The 19,926-nt window shown below is 42.0% G+C and overlaps 1 protein-coding gene across 9 annotated transcripts in view; it reads right to left on the bottom strand.

The window, feature by feature from the left end:
• Positions 1-13,037, bottom strand: part of LOC128979218 (transducin-like enhancer protein 4) — a 99,929-nt gene extending 86,892 nt beyond the window's left edge. For all 9 annotated transcript variants that reach the window (XM_054397394.1, XM_054397393.1, XM_054397400.1 and 6 more), the window contains exons 1-4: positions 12,993-13,037; positions 12,450-12,547; positions 11,246-11,309; positions 9,843-9,887 (exon numbers count right to left, since the gene is read on the bottom strand). In XM_054397394.1, coding sequence (XP_054253369.1) covers positions 9,843-9,887; positions 11,246-11,309; positions 12,450-12,547; positions 12,993-13,037 — 252 coding nt within the window. The remainder of the gene's footprint in view (positions 1-9,842; positions 9,888-11,245; positions 11,310-12,449; positions 12,548-12,992) is intronic.
• Positions 13,038-19,926: the final 6,889 nt, after the last annotated feature.

Below are 19,926 nucleotides of genomic sequence, written 5' to 3'. Positions count from 1 at the left end.
TACAGTATCTGTAGAATAATCTCCTGGTAACCTCTAGGACATAAGAACAAAGGAAGTCCTATAACAGTTAAGGCACTGCTGGACCTCATTACACAGCAGATACAGGTTAGAGGAAGTTCTCTTCCCTTCACAGCAAATATGTATTCATTCAGTATTCTCAGGGCTCTCATCTACAAGATTTAAATACCTATGCAAGGTTCACACTGCCACTGGCTACTGGACTGTCAAGTAGCTAGGAGGTGGATTCTCTACCTCAAACCCAAAGAAGGATCTCTCAAGGCAGACAGGGAGCTGGTCAGACACCACCAGGGCTATTGACAGAAACCTGGCCCTGCACGACCCCACAGAAGTGGCCTTCCTGAAAAGACATGGACACCACTGACAGATTTAAGAACACTCCCTTCTCCAAGCCTTAGCTGGGCTGCACTATTATTTTGTCTCCCTTGCACTCATTGATAGGAAAGCTTAATAGGAAAACAACACTATTTTAAAAATGAAATCTGGAAGTGTTTCTGCTATAAGGCATGGCTGAAAACTCCTTACTCATTCCTGTGAAAGCATAGAAATGGGGAAAAGTGATTGTCTAAGACAGAAACTTTCCTCAATGATTGCTCCGCTTTCCCCATGCTTTTAAAAGGTAAAATTTGAGTCAAGTGCAACTAGTTGAGCACCAAAACAAAGTTACGGAGATAGGTAAGTTAACTGGATATCTGAATATTTTAAACTAGATGTCCTCAGTTAGCCAACACAGAATAAGTGAAAATGACGTTACACCTCTCCTTCCAAGAAGCAAAGAGACATGAGAAAGAAAATAAGGTACAAAAATGCCTTTTCCCTCAAATCCCAGCTAAAAACTCACTCTACTTTGCATTATGATTAATTTTAAATAATGCTGTCACATTACTCTGGCAAATGATAGCTTTAGTCGTTAAGCAACTCTCAAAGAGAACATCCTGCAACCCAGACTTTCCAAACACTGAGGTACATACACCATTACATAAGCCTCCTCCCCGCTGCTGCAAGGGGGACCTAAGAATCACTATGCCACTCAGACAGCTTCAAGTTTCCTCTTCTTCCCACACTGCTTGCTAAACCTGTTGTTGTAATATCCCATCATGAGTTTCGAGGAAGCTCTCTGCCTTGAGGACACAACAGACCCAGAGCAGACCTTTCTGCTGTTGTTCTTGAGTTTAAAATCGTGTTACATTTCAACAGCATTTCCTGTCACTACCTACAAATAGCACAATGTTTTATTAACTATTTGCAGAGAGCATGTGTTGCCCTTGCCCTGTTTTCATTTGTTGAATTTGGTTTCAAAGCCAGAAAAGGCAAAAGGCAACCGTTTGCTTTCCAAAGCACTCTTCTGCCATAGTAAACCTGCATCACTGGCTATGCCTGTAAATGAAACCTGGGCGATGTTTCGGAGGCAGGCTCACCATGCCCTTTATGCAGTGCTACTCCATCCTAAGGCAATCACTTCTCTCTGGGGTATGCCAGGTGGCACCAGAGGGGATTTTTTGTGTTTGTAAATTCTCCAAACAACTGACAGTAGGAAAAGCCATGCACATAAGCTTAAACAGAGCAAACACAAGAGAAGGGTGGTGGTGTTGTTTATTTTTTTTAATTAAGTACTCTTGATGATACACAGTATGCGCACAGTACACATGACACACACCAAACAAAATCGAGCAACAGGACCTATTGTTATGTAGATTCTCCATAGCACGAAAGAGATAGATTTTGACTTCTGCTCATCTGTGAGATACTCTGCTAAGGTTTCCAAGCAAATACAGAAGAAAAGCACATGTTCTTACTGCAAATGTTCCACACTCCAAACATAACAGAGAAAGGTCTTTCTCTTTTGAAGAAGTTAAAACTCATCCAGTAAATGTCAGAAAATTCTGGCAGTATAAGGTCCTGCAGAAAAACCAATTAAGCACACCAAAAGAGAGCCTAAGTTAGAGGACCTCCACTCAAAACTATATCCTGTATTCCCTCTCCTTCTAACACAGAAAAGGGAATTGTGACCAGAATATTTGTGCCATATTATGATACTTACATACACAAAAGCATAACAAGCAATTGTAGAATGAATACATATGTATTTTAAATTTGGTATTATTTTTAAAACAGTACCACCTCACATATTTTCAAAGAACAGGAAATCATGACAAAAATTGCCAGCTGTATCTCATACCCAGCTCCCTTGACTTTATCATGAAAGTTGGCACATTTCACTGCTTTCCTGCAAAAAAAAAAACTGTTACGAAAGCATACTAGAGGAAAAACTAAGCAGCATGAACCAAGCAGAACTTGACAGCTTAGAATTAGAAGGGAAATTAAAAAAATATTATCTTTAAATTTGTGATTAATTTTAAGCCAATCTCATGATTTTCTGGGGACTGGCATGATTTAACATCTAGACTTGGCAATATAGTATACCACAAAAATACATAATCATAAAGAGACCAATTCAAGCTTACTGTGGGGACTATAACTTTGACTTACCTGACATTTGTACATTTAAATGTCTTAGGCATAATATCGCAGTGTTCAATACCAGAGCATTACATCCTGTCCTGGACCAGGAAAGATGATTGTTTATGTTTAAATCCTATCCACACAGCCAAGAAATCACTATTTAGAGTTCCATTTACTATTTGTGACATATTTGAGTTATATTTTAATTTTTTTTTAAAGTTACAGATACCTGCTTTTGACATGCCAAAATGCTTCCAGCTACACTGAGCTACAGTTTGTACAATTACTAAGATACACGGTATCAAGGAAAAAAGCATACAGAAGTACTCTAAGTGCTGGTACCTTATGTCTTCAACAAAGACATAAATTGTTAAAACACACAAATATGAATACCTCTTTGTCCCTTTGTTTAAAACTTTCGTACTTTTTTATTTTAAAGTAAAAAATAATTTTTAATTCAAACATTTAATTTCTTTCACAGAATATCATTTCTTGAGTACAGATAGATTTGGCTTTGAGTATGCTGTCATCATGTTAGCTCATATATGAGTTTGTACATCCTGTGTATTATCATCTTTGTTCAGTTCCCTCTGCACCTTGTGGCTAAATAGGTTTTCTGAAAGTCAGTGGCAACAGATGTGCTCAGTCTGCAGACTTCTGTAACAATTACAATCACATTGTTGACAAACTGGTCCACACCTGTGATAAACTCAGTTCTCTATTATGCCCACAAATACTACATCACATCATAAAAAAAAAAAAACACCACCAAATACAAACTGAAAAAAAAAACGTTAAGACCAAATAGACAATTCTGAATCGTCAACATTTCACAGCCTTGGTGTTAAGAGTCACAAAATCTGTTTCCCAGCTTTAATGCACCAAGTCCACAGTACAGAGTGTGATCTGTGGATGTGAGCATTCACTTCACTTTTTCTAACATAACCCAAAATCAGAATCCTTGCCTGAAAGAGCTTACAATGGCACTCATTTCACATGCCTAAAGCCTGCTTTATGTTTAAAGTTATTTTAGTTGCCAAGCCAAGCAGTCAAACGTTTTCAAACCAGGTTTACAATCATCTCTGCAGTCTTAATTCTACTTTCCCAATGTGTATTTTCTGCACTGAAAGAGCTCTTCTGGGAAAATTGGTGATGAGATCAGTGTACAGGTAAAACCTGCACCACAATGCGCATACACAATGCACATGTAAAATTAGGGTGTCCCAGCATTCCCGTGCTTCGCTTTGAAACCCATCTGCTAAGTAACATTTTTTTCCTGCACTGAACCACCTCAGCATTTCTATTCTGACCCCAAAAAGTAGGGAAATCTCACCATACAAAATCATGCAAAAATTATTAAATAGAAAACTATGACAGAGTTTTCCTCTTCACAGTCGGTAGCAAGTTCTGACTATTCCATAGGAGCCTTATGCTGGAGTTGTATTTCCAGACACACCATCTGACCCAAAGAGCCAGCACAGCACCAGGTGGAAGAGAGGCAGCTCCCTTTGCCTTTCCTCTCCCTTAATGTTGCCTAAGAGGAGACGGGAGTTCTCATCAAAACTGTGTCCTTTACTGCAATCACCAAAGTTACTTGCATTTTTTTTGTAATAGGGTAAGGTGTTAGCCCTAACCACATGGTCACCACTGGCCCCCTTCATAATTACAAGATGGCTTATAGATTAATACAACCAGTGACGCAGCATCACAGCAATTAGCAACTTTCAAAATGCTTTTATGTTTAAGGACTGTCTATACTGGCAAAAGACTGTCCTCTACAGAGTCTATGGCTTAATTTAAAAATTTGCTCAACATGTTTTGCTACTTCCTGTATCTTAAGCATATGTCTAAATTGCTAAAACAAGTGGGAGAAAACTACACTTTGCTTTACTTATGAACACTGAAATCAGGGTGAACGGAAGTTCCGGTCCTTATGCATGTTACCCTGCAGATGCAGTGGTAAAAGACTGTTTTCAACAGTAATTTGTGGAAGTGGCAACAACGAACTTCCCAGTAATTAAAAGGACCTCTCCACAGAATGGCTATTAGCTGTATCATAAGCAAAAGAAAGCACACGGTCTTGTTTCAGAACTTAGCAGTTATTATCAAATAATAGGTTTCTGGTTTAACTGCAGAGCAATATATTTTCTAACTTTCCATAAGCTTTTCTGCTGGCTTCGAAGACTAAATAACCCAACACTGGAACAAACAATCCTAGTTGTCAAACTGATTTGACAGTCTATTTTTTACATTTTGCAACCTTGGTGGAAAAGCCACTTGTTTTTCTCTTCCCCTTTAATAGTCCTATGTGCACTGCAGTCTTCAAAATTTCACGTCTAATCTCTCTCATTTTTAAGTTTTTCCAGTTCGCTTCTGACTACCCACTGCCTGTATCTCTATTAAATCTTTCCTTCCGTTTATAATGGAGAATAAATTCAGCCAGTGTAATTTTAGCTAGCTCTCCAGCTATTCTTCAAATGGAAGATAATATGCAGTTAACTATGGAACATGTTAAAAAAACCTTGTGCATACATGCATGTACACACATTCAAGCATAGCTAAAACCATTACCAAAAAAGAAAAGACATATATTTCTGCTGTAAATGTGTTTTATGGCTATGAAGATGAAAAATATTCAAAAGTCTGCCCTAAATTAAACAAATTGATTGCCATCTTTACCCTTTTACCAAAATAATTTATTAAGGCTTAAAAAGCAAGCAGACTCAAGGCTGGGCTGTTGTACAGCCCATATATTAACTCAGTCAGCAATAAATCTCCCCATACTCTCCATACTACTTTCTTAAATATCTTACTTTAAAGCCCCAACCTAATTAAAAACAGCTTTCTCGGCAACAGTGGCCTCGATTTCACTTATTTACACATTAACTACAGCCTCCATCTGGCCAATCCAGTCTATTCCCTGTACCACGCAGGGCCTTTTATCTGCCCTGGACAGCATTTTCTCCAGCAGATGAAGTAGATGCCGATTGATTTGCTGTCGAGCACGGTAAATTAATAGCAACAAATTGCTGAGGGCCCCATCTCGCTGCTCCACTATGCTTCGGCAGTTTTACTTTATTTGCTTCATGATGGGCAGCAGTCAGGCCTCTTCAAGTCAATTTCTTCTTAACAACCTGCAATGCTTTTCAATGGTGAAAATAGAGCCGTTCCTTGTAAGTCAGGAATCAATATCCTATTGCCCTTAGAAAATGCTAAACAAGCAGTATTGGCAATCCACTTGGTACTAGAGGGTATCAGATATAATGCAAATCCATACCGCTTCCCTCGTCATACTTATTACAGTTTGCTAAAAGGTTCCTAATGCCATTTATCATCATTTACCATCGACTACTACAGCTATGATTATGATATCCTATCAGCTAGCAGAGCCCTTTCATTTCTAGCCAATTAATATTTTAGCAGGACTCAAATGGTTTTTGCCCAAGTCTTGCAATAAAATGTACATGGATTGGACTCTTTTTTTTCTATCACTGTGATCTTAAAAGTCATTTAATTTATTTTTTAATACCCACCTTCTTACAAGGCCTGAATTTTCTTTAAAAATGCTGAAATCCAATGCTCTTGCATGTGAACTATTTCAAAGACAGAGGTCTAACCAAAGAGCGACTCAGAATTTACAGATACCTTCAAAAAGATATAATCAAAGTAAAAAGTAAATGCTGTATTCTATTCATGCTTTCCATCAGTCCCATTCACAAATATCTGTTGTCTGTAGCTAAATAAAGACATTTATTTTAAGCGATAATTACAATGCTGAATTAAAACCTTCAGCAAGCATATTTGATTACAGCAATTTGAATAAACTGTTTACCATAACAGTAAAACAGCCTAATTTCAGAAATTAAGCCAAATGACCACCACCAAGTACCAACAGTATATTTGAATCACAGAGCAGCACGTCAGCTATTCATTCATAAGTTATGAGATGAGCCACTTACAAACACATATTTAAAAGGCAGCTTATTAAGAAATTAGCATCTTCGGACTGCATTCAAATGTTCATGTTTGCATTAATGTTAAATTAATACCGCCATGGAAGTATCTATTCATATCATAATACAAAACCCCACAACTCATTTCCCAGAATGTGTCTATCTCGAGTCTCTATTGTACTAGTACAGAATGTCAAAAATTAGCTTAGTATTTTAGGCTATAACACTACGTCACAACATAGCGCACACATGTCTTTAAAAAAAAAAAATCACTAATTCTACCAGCCTAACGCTATTTACTCAGTTACCAAAATTTAAATTAATTATGTTCTCAAACATAATTGTTAAAAATTGGCAACATTATGCAGGCTTAATTAAGATTAAATCCAATTTACTAAATGTACTTTAATTGGTACTAATTACATTAGCTTTCCTTTCAGAATGATGAATTCCCCATGGGTTTCACTTTAATAGTCTTCTATCAAAATCCATACAGGATGACTGATGATGAGCATCACACAAGGGGTGGGAAAAGAGATGCTCTTCCCCTGTCTTCTCCCCCCAGACACACAGGCACATTCACTACCACTGCTCTTTGCACATTTATCCTTTTATCAATTTGCTAAGTCACAGAGTCATGACTCCATCACAGCCATCATTTTCTGTTCCAGTGAAAAAATTCTCTAAAAATAAATACTGTGTGGCTGGGAGCAGCCAAGAAGAACAGAAGCTTTCACAGAAAAATACACAAAGGTTTCAAATATCAGGGCCACCAATTACTGGGGTACTTCCAAGGACTCCAGGGAGTCCTGTTCTTGAACCCTTTGAGACGCAAATCTAATAAGCGAATAAGCCTAACCTGATCTTGAGAACTAGGCCCAATTACGCCAAAGGGCAACTTCACTGCATTATTGCCTGCTTTCCATTACAAGGGCATCCAGCGAGTACATCTGGAAAAGAACCTGAGAGGAACCAAGGCTGTCTGCCCAGAAAAACAAATAAAGACAGATATGCCCCTGTGCTAAAGTGAAAAAAAGAAAGAAAATATAATAAGTAGGTGGTTTGCAGGGCTGTCTGTATTTCATAATGTGATAAACTGCCCTCAGGATTTTTGATATGATTGAATTTAGAAAGCAGGCAGGGGGAGGGGGGGAGAGGAGAGGGGGAAGGAAAGGGAGAAGGGTAAACCACTCAATTCCAGCCAAGTGAAAATCAAAGATGGGAGAGCAAGAAAATGGAGTTTAAGGTGGAAGACTAAAAAAACCTTTGCATGCATCGCATGAAATAATCAAAATGGGAAATACTCTGCAGTTGCTGAAGCAAGAATATAAAAGAAAACAAACAAACAAAAACACCACAAAAACAACTGTGGCAATAGAAGGGGAGAGAAATATGAAGCTGATACCAGATTTTAAAATGATAGTGAATTTAGCCACAGCTAATTTGAATCAACATCTGACAAAACATTTGTGTTTTGCATGAGAGCATGCTACTTAAACTACTCATTTGAACACACTGAACAGTAATGTCAAAAAGGTGCTTAATTAAAACCCAGTCATTTGTAATCCCCACAATAAATTGTAACAAACTATTTATTTTTTCCACTAACGACTTCATCACCACAAGGTATATAATTTATGAAGCAAACCATTTAGAAATTAAAAGGCCTTTCTCTGTGTATTTTTTTCACAACTTAAAACAATTTAATTATACATCTTGCAAGCTGACTTTGTCCCACAGAATTCCGTGCAGACAGAGTCTACACAGAACAAATTGGTGTAAAACCTAGAAATGTAAGCAAATTTGACTGCAATGCTTGCTTTCAAATGCCTGCAAGATTTGCTGCATAGGTGGCCTGTAAGGACTCTGGTCTTTGCAAATTGTTTCCACATCCAGTACTTGACTGATTTGGGGCAGGTTTTAACGTGTCTTTTGTGGGGTTTTGTTTTTTTTTTTTTGGGGGGGAAGGGGGGGTATGCGTTGTTGGGGTTTTTTCCATTTTGTTTTGGTGTCGGTTTTCAAATGGGACCTGAAACCATTTGGTTATTCATTTGAGAACAGACCCAAAATTTCTGAGAGTCAATAGCCCGTTTTTCCACCAGCACCACAAGGTGCTGAATCAGGTCCAGTGTCACCACACATATACAACCCAATCAGTTGCAATCACAGCCTTTTCCTCTCACTCATTTATTTAACGCACTTGTTGAGTCTTCATGGTATCTGTGAGAAGTACATCTGAATAAAACACACATACATATGCACAAAGTCCCATAAGTTTGAAGATGCAGAGGCAAAATGCTTTGAGGTAGGAAATACTGCTGCCTTTGTATTTGTATGCCATCTAACACAAATGGACCTAATCAGTACAGTGGTATTGGGATGCTAATGGAATACAAAAGTATAATAAATAATAAATAACATTACAAGAATATTTGACTTGTATGTCTGCTCTCAACAAGATAAAGAAATCCTATTTCCACAACTCAGAGAAGTTTCAAATCCCTAACTTTGAAGAGAAATGCATACAAACCAATTTTCAGATGGTCTTTCTTCTCCCATCCAGCCATTTCTTTATTGCTGCAGTTTGTACTCCCCAGCAATGCTGGCAAATTGCTCAACCGTTTGCTAAAATGAGCTGTCAGTATTAAACTCCATCATAAAAAAAGCTCCCTCACTGGAAAAGAGGTCAGCTGTTTAATTCATTCTCCTCCAAAGAAGGTTAAAAACACACATTACCAAATAAGAAACTCTGATTTACACTACCATGCTCCATCTGACTAATCTGCTAATCTCTGCCTAAGTGCTAAACTTCAGGGCACAAAACCAAGCATCCTCACAGAAAGCTCATTTACTCTTTCATGTTTCACATGCTAAGACACTGGTTTTGGACTAAAGTCCAAGTAACCAACCTGAAGGAAACAGGAACATGGCTGTGCATCAATTGCCTTCGTAGCTCCAGCTTAAATCAGTCCAGGTTAACTGAAGAGAACAGTCTTTTTTCCACAAACAAATACAAACACCCCCTCAACACCTAATATGCATTTGTTTTGCAGATATCATCCCAAGAAATAAACTTCAAAGGTTCAACATCAGACAAATGTGAAGGGTACGCATACTACACCCACACCTACTCACATACACTCTGTACAGTACAGGACCGCTTGCACATGTGGAGATTGCATGTGAAAAGTCAGCTGATGAATGTACAACTGGTAGGCAAAACTGTAACTTAAGTATAATCCATATACCCTACGCAAATGTAAGTTTTGCAGCCCTATTAAGTACAAAAATATTTCCAATGCACTCAAGCATGCAATTAAAGCAAGTCAAATGGAATGCACATCTGTTTTAAGACTGATGGGAGAAATTTCACAGAACATTCTTACACAAAACAAATTATCTACCTACCTGTTTATGCATCTCTATATTCAGCCCGTAAGACATCTCATAATACTAAGAAAGAAGAAAATTACTCTATTAGATCTCGCAATTGTGAAGTGTTCCAAAATTCACTGACTCACACATCATCTGTACACAGATCTAAAACATTTCTTGGCCTTGAAAAGCTCGTGGCTTTCCAAACAGCATTTCATAGCAACCTTTGCTTCTGCCTTTTGCTTTATCTACATTGCTTCACACCTAATTTACAAAGAGTACCAATAAAACAAAAATAAAGACAAAAAAACCCAAAAACATAAAAAGTAATCACAACCAGAGTTAAAGATTAGAAGCAGAAAAAAAAAGCCACAGTGCAATTGCTGCAAATTTTATTCCCTAGCACACATAAATGACAAAAAACCCAACCAATGTGCTTGAAGCCAGATATACATATAAATCAGTAATGTCTAATAGACTGGTTATTCAATATTTAAAATTAAAACCACAAAAAGCTGCAACTGAATTGCAGGGAATGAAAAAAAATGGAAATTTAGGGCCAAAGCAGATACACCAATCTAAATATGAACTGTTGTGCTGGAGTATTGTGGGAAGCTTAGTTCAGTGTGGAACATAGCATCAAATAATTTCCAAGACTTAGGCGTATCAGCCATGGAAAAGACAGCTGAGAACGTTCACGTTTGCTTGCACTCTTAGATAAGAATTTTTCATGGTTGTTCACTCTTCTTGAGAATACAGGAGTATTGTCATGTACATATGGAAAACTGCTAATCCTTCATAGATGTACAAGAAAAGAGATGGCAAGAGCACCTCTGGAGTTCCTGTGATCCAGTATCATGCAATTATGCATTTAGAGACGTCTTCCTATGTACTTTATTTAACCAGGCAGATTACACCCACTGCGGAAATCTCTTTCACAGCTCAGATCCCTGCCATTCTGAATTTAGTGAAACAACGAACCAGCTGCCCAGGTGCAACAGTTTGAGGAAGTAGCCTTTGGGGTTTTATGTATGCACATACAATTCTGCCTTACTCCCATCACATTAAAAAAATATCTCAAACCATTTGAGAAAGATATGATGTGGACTGGGCAAAGTCAGCAAAAGCTAAAACATCATCCCCAAGTACACTACAAAAGCTGTACAAGGCTTCTGAGGGCTGACAAGTAATCTCCTAGCATTTGGAAGAAATATCTCAAATTGCTTAAAAGGTTAAAAAGCAGGTTTCACGTGGAAACTAACTGCTGCACACAAGTTATAAAATCCTGCAACTAAGGATTTATAATGGAAACTGATGAAACCTCAACAACAGCAGCATGACTATAATCTTTCTTGTCACCTCCAGCAATTCAAACATATTTCAGTGCCAGTATACAAACTAATAGAGATTTTTAATTTGTCGTGCAGCTTGCTTACCATGACATAATGTCGCTGCATCTCTGTCTTTTCACTGGCCAGTTTTTCACACTCTAGCTTTAAACTGTTCAAAACATAAAAGGAAAAAAAGCATGGGTACTTCATAACACAAAACTGACATTCTTCTGAGAACAGGTTATTCCCCTTTTCAAGCATTTCTGCAACACACAAATAGAAACATGAATTCCAGCTCTTGCTTGGGAGTTTAGGGTGGGGTTTGTACTTTTCCTCTTTCAAGATACTGTGCAACACCCTCAGCTCATAAGCAAACGGCATATAGTGCACACAAGAGTCTTTTTCTCTAACAACAGAAGAAAACACTACTTCGTAGAATAAACACACAAGCATTCACATCTATAACACTTAAACTTGAGAAGCTACTTAAAAATATGTAATTTGAGTTTCTGAGTTTTTACTTAAAAGAGCTTTAGAAGCATCTCTTGCTTTGCTCAGCCCACAGAGGAATCAAACGTGCGTTACCACATCAAGGAGCCAAAATCTTACGGATTTTTTTTTGTTAGTTTTTGTTATCAAGGACAGAACTACTAGGAAAATATTGTAGATAATTCAAGGAATACTGTGGTAAACATTAACACCTCCAATGATTTTTTTGTGTTTTCAGAAGCCCACTAAGCAATCCTGTCAGAAGACACTTGTCACTTTGAGGACACTGTGCTCTTCTACCTAAGGATAATGAAATAGCTCACCGCCTGAATACCAGGTTATCAGCACTTGACATGTCAATGAAAGGCGTGAGGGGGCCGAGCCAAGACGAGATGCGTGTTCTGAGTAGCATTTTGAAGAAACGCAGAGGACGACCCCAGTCAGCCACATTTTCTTTTCATCACCACCCCCTCTCCCCGCCGGCCCGGAGTTAAAAAAAAAAAAAAAATCAATAAAATAAACCCCACCAAAAACAACAAACACACAACCCAACCTCAAACCGAAGCGTGGGGACAACGAGAAAATCCGTTCGCTTCGTTCGGCTCAGGGACCATGTAATCCCCGCTTCTTGAGACCCAGGGGCGGTTGCGGGATGCCAAGGGGCCAGCGGAGGAGCTCCCGGATGGGGTGTGTCCGCCCTGTTCCCGGACTTCTCCAGAGGATCCCGGCGCCCCTGCCCCGCCACCCGCCCCGGGCAGCAGCGGTGGGAAGCAGCGGGGGGCGAGCCCGCGCGGGGCTCGGGGAGAGTAGGCAGCGTTACCTGTGGTACTGAGCCTGCAAAAACTGAAACTCCTCCTTAATCCGATCGCAGGACTCGGAAATCGTGAATTTAAAGGGCTGCGCTGGCTGGTGAGGAGCCTGCAAGCAAGCAACAGCGGGTCTTTCAATCGCCCCCTCTCGCCCGCCCGCGACTCCCCCCCACCGAGCCACCACCCTCCACCCGCCGCTGCCTCCCGCCGCAGCCCTCCGACCCCTGCCCAGTGGACGCGCATGCCCCCCGCCCTCCAGACCCCTGTCTGCCCGGAGGCAGCGGCACGATGCCCAAAGCGACCCGAGCTCCTATCCGGACGGGGCAGCCGGCGGTGCGGGGCCGCTGCAAGAGGAGGCGTCGCCCGCTTGGACTCTTCGCATCGGCCGTAGCCGCGGGACAGGCGCCGGGATCGCCGCGAACCGGGCGGGAGCAACTCAGAGGAGCCGAGCCAAGCCTGGCCCAGGGCGGCGGCGGACAACAATAAGAAAATGGCTACAACTCCGTGGTGCGCGTGCCAGAACGCTGACCGCGGGGCCGCTGCCACCAACTCACCGGGTGCCGGGTCTGCGGGTACATCTTGCTCAGGTCGCGGATCATCCACGCCGCTTCGCGGAACACAGGCGGCTGAAGCGGCGGCGATCAGGGCTGCAGGCGCGGCGGCGGCAACGGGGAGGGACTCCCCGGCCCCGCCGCCCCGGGGCTGGCGGGGCACCGCCGACAGCAACGAGGCGCGGCGGCGACGGAGGCGTCCGCGGCGCGCGGGGGCCGCTGCCACATCCCCCGGGGGCGGTCAGCGGGCGGCGCCGACCGGCTCTCCCGAGCGCCGCCGCTCCAAAGGCTCCGGCGGAGAGTGAGGCCCGTGCGGCGGCGGGCGAGAAGGAGGGCGGAGAAAGCCGCTCTGCCGACGCCGATACGGACTCTGCTAGAGACCCCCGCCGGCAGTTTTCTCCCCTTCTGCAAACTTTTACTGCTACCAGCGGCTCTCCCAGCGCCGAGAGGAACGGTACGGGGCTCCCCGGTGGGGAAGCCTCGTGCGGTTCTGCTGCCGCGGAGGAACGGTGCGATGCCCTTTTGTGTGGCGGGTTGGTTCTCGCTCCTACCGGCCGGACCGCATCTTCCTCCACCAGCGCTGCTCGGCCGCTGTTTTTTCGTTGTGGGTTTTTTTTTTTTTGTTGGTTTTGTTGTTGTTGTTGTTGTTGTTTTGTTTTGTTTGCTTAGTTATTTGTATCTATTAAAAAATTAAAATTTGAAGAAAAAAGGCGAGAAAGAAGAAAAAGAAGGTCCGGGCCGGGCCGCTTTATTTATGGTTGGTTTGTTAGTTTGAGGGCTTTTTCCTCTCTTTTTTCCCTCCTCGCCTTTCGCAACTCTGAGAAACAGCAAGTGGCAGCAGTAGCGGCAGCTGCGGCGCCTAGCAGAGCGCTGCGCTGTGCTTGGATGTGCTTGGATCGGATCAGCTCAGCCCGGCCCGGCCCTGCACTGCCCTGCCGTGCCACCGCACCGCTCCCACAGCACGCTCTGGCGAGTTGACTTCTTTGACCAAATTTAGCAGCGGTTCGTCATTTACATTCTGATACATATTCACGACAGCCGGAAGGCCACCGCCCGCGGTGCACCCTGGGAGCCGCAGTCCTGTCGGCGCCCTCTCTCGCTGCCCTGGCCACACGCCGCCCTACCCAGGACTTCTCCTCCCGTCGGGCACTGCGGCACCGCGGCGGTGGCACCGCCCTACCCGCCCTTGCCCCCTCCCCTCCCGCCCCCTTCGCGTGCCCTCTCAGCCGCTCCGCCTATGAAGGGCGTCACCGGCTACCAATCGGCGGCGGCCGCACATTAATCGCCGTTCTGTATTAATGCCCATCATTTCGCCGGTAACAAATGTGCACACGGACCAGGGAGGGAGCAATGGGGGTAAGAGGCGGGCCCAGGCTCGGCCCCCACGTGGGACCCTGACGCCACGCGGGCTTGAAACCAATCAGGCGGCTTCGGCTACCTCTCCGCTGCTGTTGGCCCGCCGCCCGAGGTGGAGCCTCGAGACCGCTGGTGTTCCGCGGAGCTGGCGTTCGAACTGAGGAAACATTTGTTCTGCCGTCAATCAAAGTAACGTGGGGTTGGTGTCGTCTGTCGCTGCCGCGCCGCCGCTGCTCCCACCACTTCCACCGCGCGGGGCGAAGGTGCGGGGGGGCCCTTGCCCCCGCTTGCCGCCCCTCCCACGGCCACCGCCAGCCGCTTGCGCCGCCGGGGAGCCGCGCTAATTAGGGGGCAACGACTCCTTAAAGAGGCAGGCGCAGTGTGCTGCTACCCCCTCCGGCAGCGGCCCCGAACTCGCCTTTCCTGTCCCATCGTAACGGCTCGTCGGGTGGAGCGGCGCGGCCGCTGGGGCCAGGCGGCGGAGGTGCCCTTAGGCTGTCTACCTAATGGTGATCTCCGAGAACCGCTGTCGGAGCGGGCGTGCGCCCTCCTGCCCTCTCCTCATCCTCCCAGATTGCGCTGTGTCAGGCCTTCCTTCGCAGCTGCACGTACAGCCGGAAGGCAGGGATGGCGAGGCGAAGAGGCTGAGGCGAGTGCCGGCGCGGCGGCTTCTAGGCATTTGAAGTCACCTGCGCTATTCTTTCCCTGTGCCCACTGCCGCTGGGTCTTGTGGCGTGGTCTGTGCGGGCGGAGCCGTCCCGTGTTACAGTTGCTGAATAAGAGGTGATTTAAGGCTTTTTTTTCCTGATGGCTTTACTTGAGGGATTCAGTCTTTGGGAAGAGGCTACGGAGAGGGTATTAGCTACTTTCAAGAGTAAGACTCCCTTTAAATGATACATTGTAAAGGTACGTTGACTTTCGACGGCGCATTTTCTGCCAGTGTCAGGTGGGAGGAGGGTGGATAGGGCCCGGTTTCTGAAGGTGCAATAACCGAACCTGGAGTTCACCTGTGGAAAGGACAGGTAACTACAACTGTATCTCGTAGGCATCTTGGCTGTGGCTGCCACAGTATGCGTGGTCTGCAGGCTGGGGGGCAGGCTTCGGAAAATGTCTTCTTAGACCTTCACATCTCATGTCTGTTTCACTTCTGCCACTGTCAGGCTGTACTGTGAACGCCTAATTTCCCTCCACCAAACACCTAATTCTGCACCTAGTGGTACTGTGTCCTGAAAAGACCCCAATACAATTTTTTGCCGAGCCCCTCTGCAGATAATGCCATGCAAGTGACGCACATGACGGATAGGCTCAGACTGAGTTTCTTATTTCTGTGCCTGTGATGCCCAGATTTGCCTTCAAGCAGTTTGTATTTCTGATGAGGCGCAGTTTAAACCTGCATGCAAAATAGATGCTGCAGTTTAGTCTCATCATTTTTGATGTCTGTATTCCAAATCTATAGTCTCAAAAGTAGCACTTGGCAATTAGTGCCCTAATGATGATAGCTAAATTATATATGCTTAGATTTTTGGTCTTAAATTCTCTTTACTCCCCACACATCTTTGGCTAAGGCCTGCATCTCCTGAACACCTTGAGACCTTGACTGGACATGCCACCCAAATTTTTGTCACTGAGGGTTTGCGTTGCTTACGTGACCTCCAAGAACAGGTCCAGTATTCAGGATCTCAGGAGTCTGAAAGGGTAGCAGTGGTAGTGGTGAAAGTGATTATGGCATCCATCTTCCACCACTGTCTAGGGTTGCAGGAGACACAGTATGGAAATTCTTCCTCTTTCTGAGGTAGAGTTTTTAGCAAATCTGTTTCCTCTGTGATCAGTGCTATAACTACTAGCAGCTGGAGCAGCTTGTGGCAAACGATTCTGAATCCTTTTGAAGCATTTTTTTTTCTTTTTGCCTACAAGGGCAAGTGATCCACCAGGAAATGGACCAAAACACCTCTCTTTCACCTTCTGTTTTTATGCCACCAAAAATGTCTGCATTTTAGGTGTTGCAATACCTTCAGCCTACTTACATATTTAATTTCTGCTGGAATTTTTGTATTTACTAAGTTCATAATCAGTGTTCTAGTGGGATGTAGACAGCTAAATATAGTTTAAAGATTTGGAGATAAAACACCTGCCTAATTCAAAAACACTACTTCTCATGTGTCTGTCTTCCAGCTTTTAGAAGATTGGTCATGAGCACCCTTTACTAAGGAGTGGAGCACTTCCAAATACTCTGAAAGAGAGGACATTTACTGTGTGCCAGGATCAAGTCTTGACATTCAGAAGTATGGCTGCCAAATGCGCAAATGCCTAAATGCCTGTCACCCAAATGCCTGAAATCTTTGCAAGAACAGAACAGAGCTACTCACTCTGCAGAGCCACAAGCATATCTGGAAACATGATGGGTGAGCTCAGCAGATTTTACTGTGAAATCTGCAATCTGGAGAAGGATGAGGCCAGTTATAAAGTAAACACTATACCTGAGGAAATTGAGTTCTAGAAATAACTGTAGGATTCATTGTTCCTTGCCTTGTGTGAGTTTGGCATGAGGTACAGAGCTCCAAATGGAAAGATACTCAATGTCTTAGAAAGCAAACACATAGAGCTTTTTCATCAAAACAGTCTTTTGTCTTTCTTTGGAGGGCAATTTACCAATAATGTTCACTGAAGTTCAGTGCTGTTCACACTTGCTTGCCCATTAATTTTCAGTGACTTTCTGATGCTAGAATAGGATGGTTTGGTTTGCTATTCTTTAGCTAGATGGATGTATGGTATGTATTTAACTCTTCACATAACTGATCACTGTGTGGTTTTGCAGCATTCTTGCAGGAACCGTGAAGCCCCGAAGTTTAGGAGAAGGTGTGCTGTAATTTGCCATTTTAAAATTTTGTGAATTAAGATCAGAATGTCAATGTCGTTCTGTTTTCCTATCTTTTGTCACTTCTGACACAGCCTTGATGGATCTTTAAATATAGGCTGTTTTGTATTTAAACTTCCTTGTTTTTTCCTTCTGTTATGGAAAATCTTATATGTTAGGTTATATAACCTGTACTGTTATCTAGCAAGTGGAGAAGGTAGCTTTTAATGTTTTACATATCATACTAGAAATTTCTCATAAGTGAATCAACTGCAAGAAATATTTAGGCAGTTTTATATACTCAGTAACTGTATTGAGTTTTGACTGGTATGAAAAAACCCTTCAAAAAAATCAGAGGAGCCAGGGGTTGCAAAACATTGCGTCCATTCTTTCTCATCTGTTATCAAGAAAAGTGAGTTATTGTATCTCAGGCCTATTAATTCAGAACTGGTCTGGGTTTGTTTACATTCAAAGCCTAAGGTCTGAAATTAACTGAACAATATATGCTTATATATATGTATATGTATGTATTTTTACAGGATAGGTGGAAAAAAAATTCAGATAAGGTTTTCTAACCCACTCTGAAATTTTTTATAGTTGAATCATAATCTTAATACAGAGATTTATCAGTGTCAGAGGACTTTTAATACAGGGTCCAATCTTGAGGCCATTTTGTAGGTAACCCCATAGATTTCCTGTCTGAAGACTGTAGATAAAGACCAAGAGAGTTGTGCCTAGCCCTGCAACTTACTATGATTTATTTTGGGAACAAGTTACTAGGTCACCATGCTTTGTCAGCTATGTACTCATACACACAGATACACACTTACAAAAATAAAGTGTTAAAATGATAACTCCATCATTTCAAAATGCCTTAGAGTAAATCTTACATCAGTACACATATTTAAGTGCACTGTGTAACAAGTGTTCTTATCACTCAGAAAGATAAACTCAATGAGGTTTTCTGTTGAATTGGCACCAAGTTCTCTCTGCTTAAAACTTTTAATTATGGTGTTAAGCCGGGTTTTACTGGTAGAGGAATGCAACAGCATGACACACGGTTTATGTTCTTGTGTTTCGCAAGTGCTGTCAAGTGACCCTGTCTCAGTACATTTTTAAAACACTCCCTACCTACAACTTTCTAAATTGGTCAGTAGTGACCTTAGAGATCTGTTGTAGTTAGTAAGAGAATTTATGGCACTATATATAATACAACGATTTATATGTCAATCTTTTATGTATCTCCCTCATAAAACTATTTTTCAATGAGGTGTTTACATTCATCTTTAACACTGCTAAAGTCACAGTTTATTTCATTACTTTATTAATATTGGTGATTTGGATTCACAATCTTACTTTCTTTATTTATCATGATTCATTACATGCAAAATTCTTGCAATGACACAGTTCTACTTACAAAAAGCTTACTTGATATGTGGCAAGAAAACCTCTTTTAAAGTCCACAGAAGTATAATTTCTTCAGGAAGGATAACACTTTAGGACCTATCATATATAATTTGACCTAAAGTGGAAGGACCAAGTTTGCAAAGTTGCACAGTGTAGAACGGCTGAAAATAATTTTTCTTCAACAACTCTCCCTTTCTCATTAAAATCTACAGAAATTCCTAATAAGGATTTTTTTTTTTTCACAGTGAATTCACGATAAATTATTTGGGAAGATACTTCCCCTCCTTTGGAGAAGTCTCACAAAGTGCTATGGCATCATTAAGTGGTTTTTACGCCTTTTTTTAATATGCTTGAGATGTGAGGGCTACTTAATCACTCCTCACTTTGAGTGGAAGTGACAGTTAAAAGGCCTACCTGCAAGATTTGATAAATGGATGTAGCCATAAAGCTGCTTATTCTACATTTTGTGGCATCATCCTGCTACCTTGTAGTAAACACGGAATGAGTGTGATACAACTTGAAGTGACAAAGCCAAACCTAAACAAAGTGTAGTCATGTAGCATCTAGATAACAAGTTATTCCCCTGTTATAAATAGACAAGACTTTTAGTGCACTGCATGCATAGAACCATGATAATCTCAGTAACTTGAAGTCCACTGTTTGCAGTATTTGATCCAAAACTTTCTGAGCTTCCAAAAAAATTAATCAAATGCTTTCACAAGAGAATGTATGAGCTAGTGTAAGTGCTGAAAGCTAGAATTATAACGGGAAGTCACTCACTCACACAGCACAGTCTCTGTTTTGTTCACCCCCAATACAAGAAGACTGCATGAAAAAATATGACTTACCATTTTACCCCATCTTTCAACTTTTCTAACCAAGTTTTACTACTTACCACAATATTAGGAGTCTGCTAGCAATATAAGAAGATAAGGAGAACAGATTTATCATGCCTTTTTCCCCTGAAGGTAAAAGAGTGCTTTCCCATTCTTTGCAACGTCATTAATGAAAGTCACTATTTAGCCTCCGACACATATTAATTATTGAGTAAGTCAAATTGTTTAAGTCTTGACTCAAGATTTCTTAGGTGCAATGAGTACCATTCCAATGTTTTTAAAAAAATCCACTTTTCAAAAGCAAATATTAAAGGTTAAAAGGAGATTTTTGTCACATAATTTTCGTTAAAAATTGTCACTGTATGGAAATTGACATTGTTGAATGACTTATATTTTGTAATGCAAGAAAATTATATAAAACAATTTAATTTTTTGAGTTCAAGGTACACTAAGTGTAAGAAAGCCATACTAAAGGTTTAGAGGC

This window comes from Indicator indicator, chromosome Z, assembly GCF_027791375.1.
Source record: "Indicator indicator isolate 239-I01 chromosome Z, UM_Iind_1.1, whole genome shotgun sequence".
Lineage (NCBI taxonomy): Eukaryota > Metazoa > Chordata > Aves > Piciformes > Indicatoridae > Indicator > Indicator indicator.
This window is presented reverse-complemented; position numbering and strand designations above follow the sequence as displayed.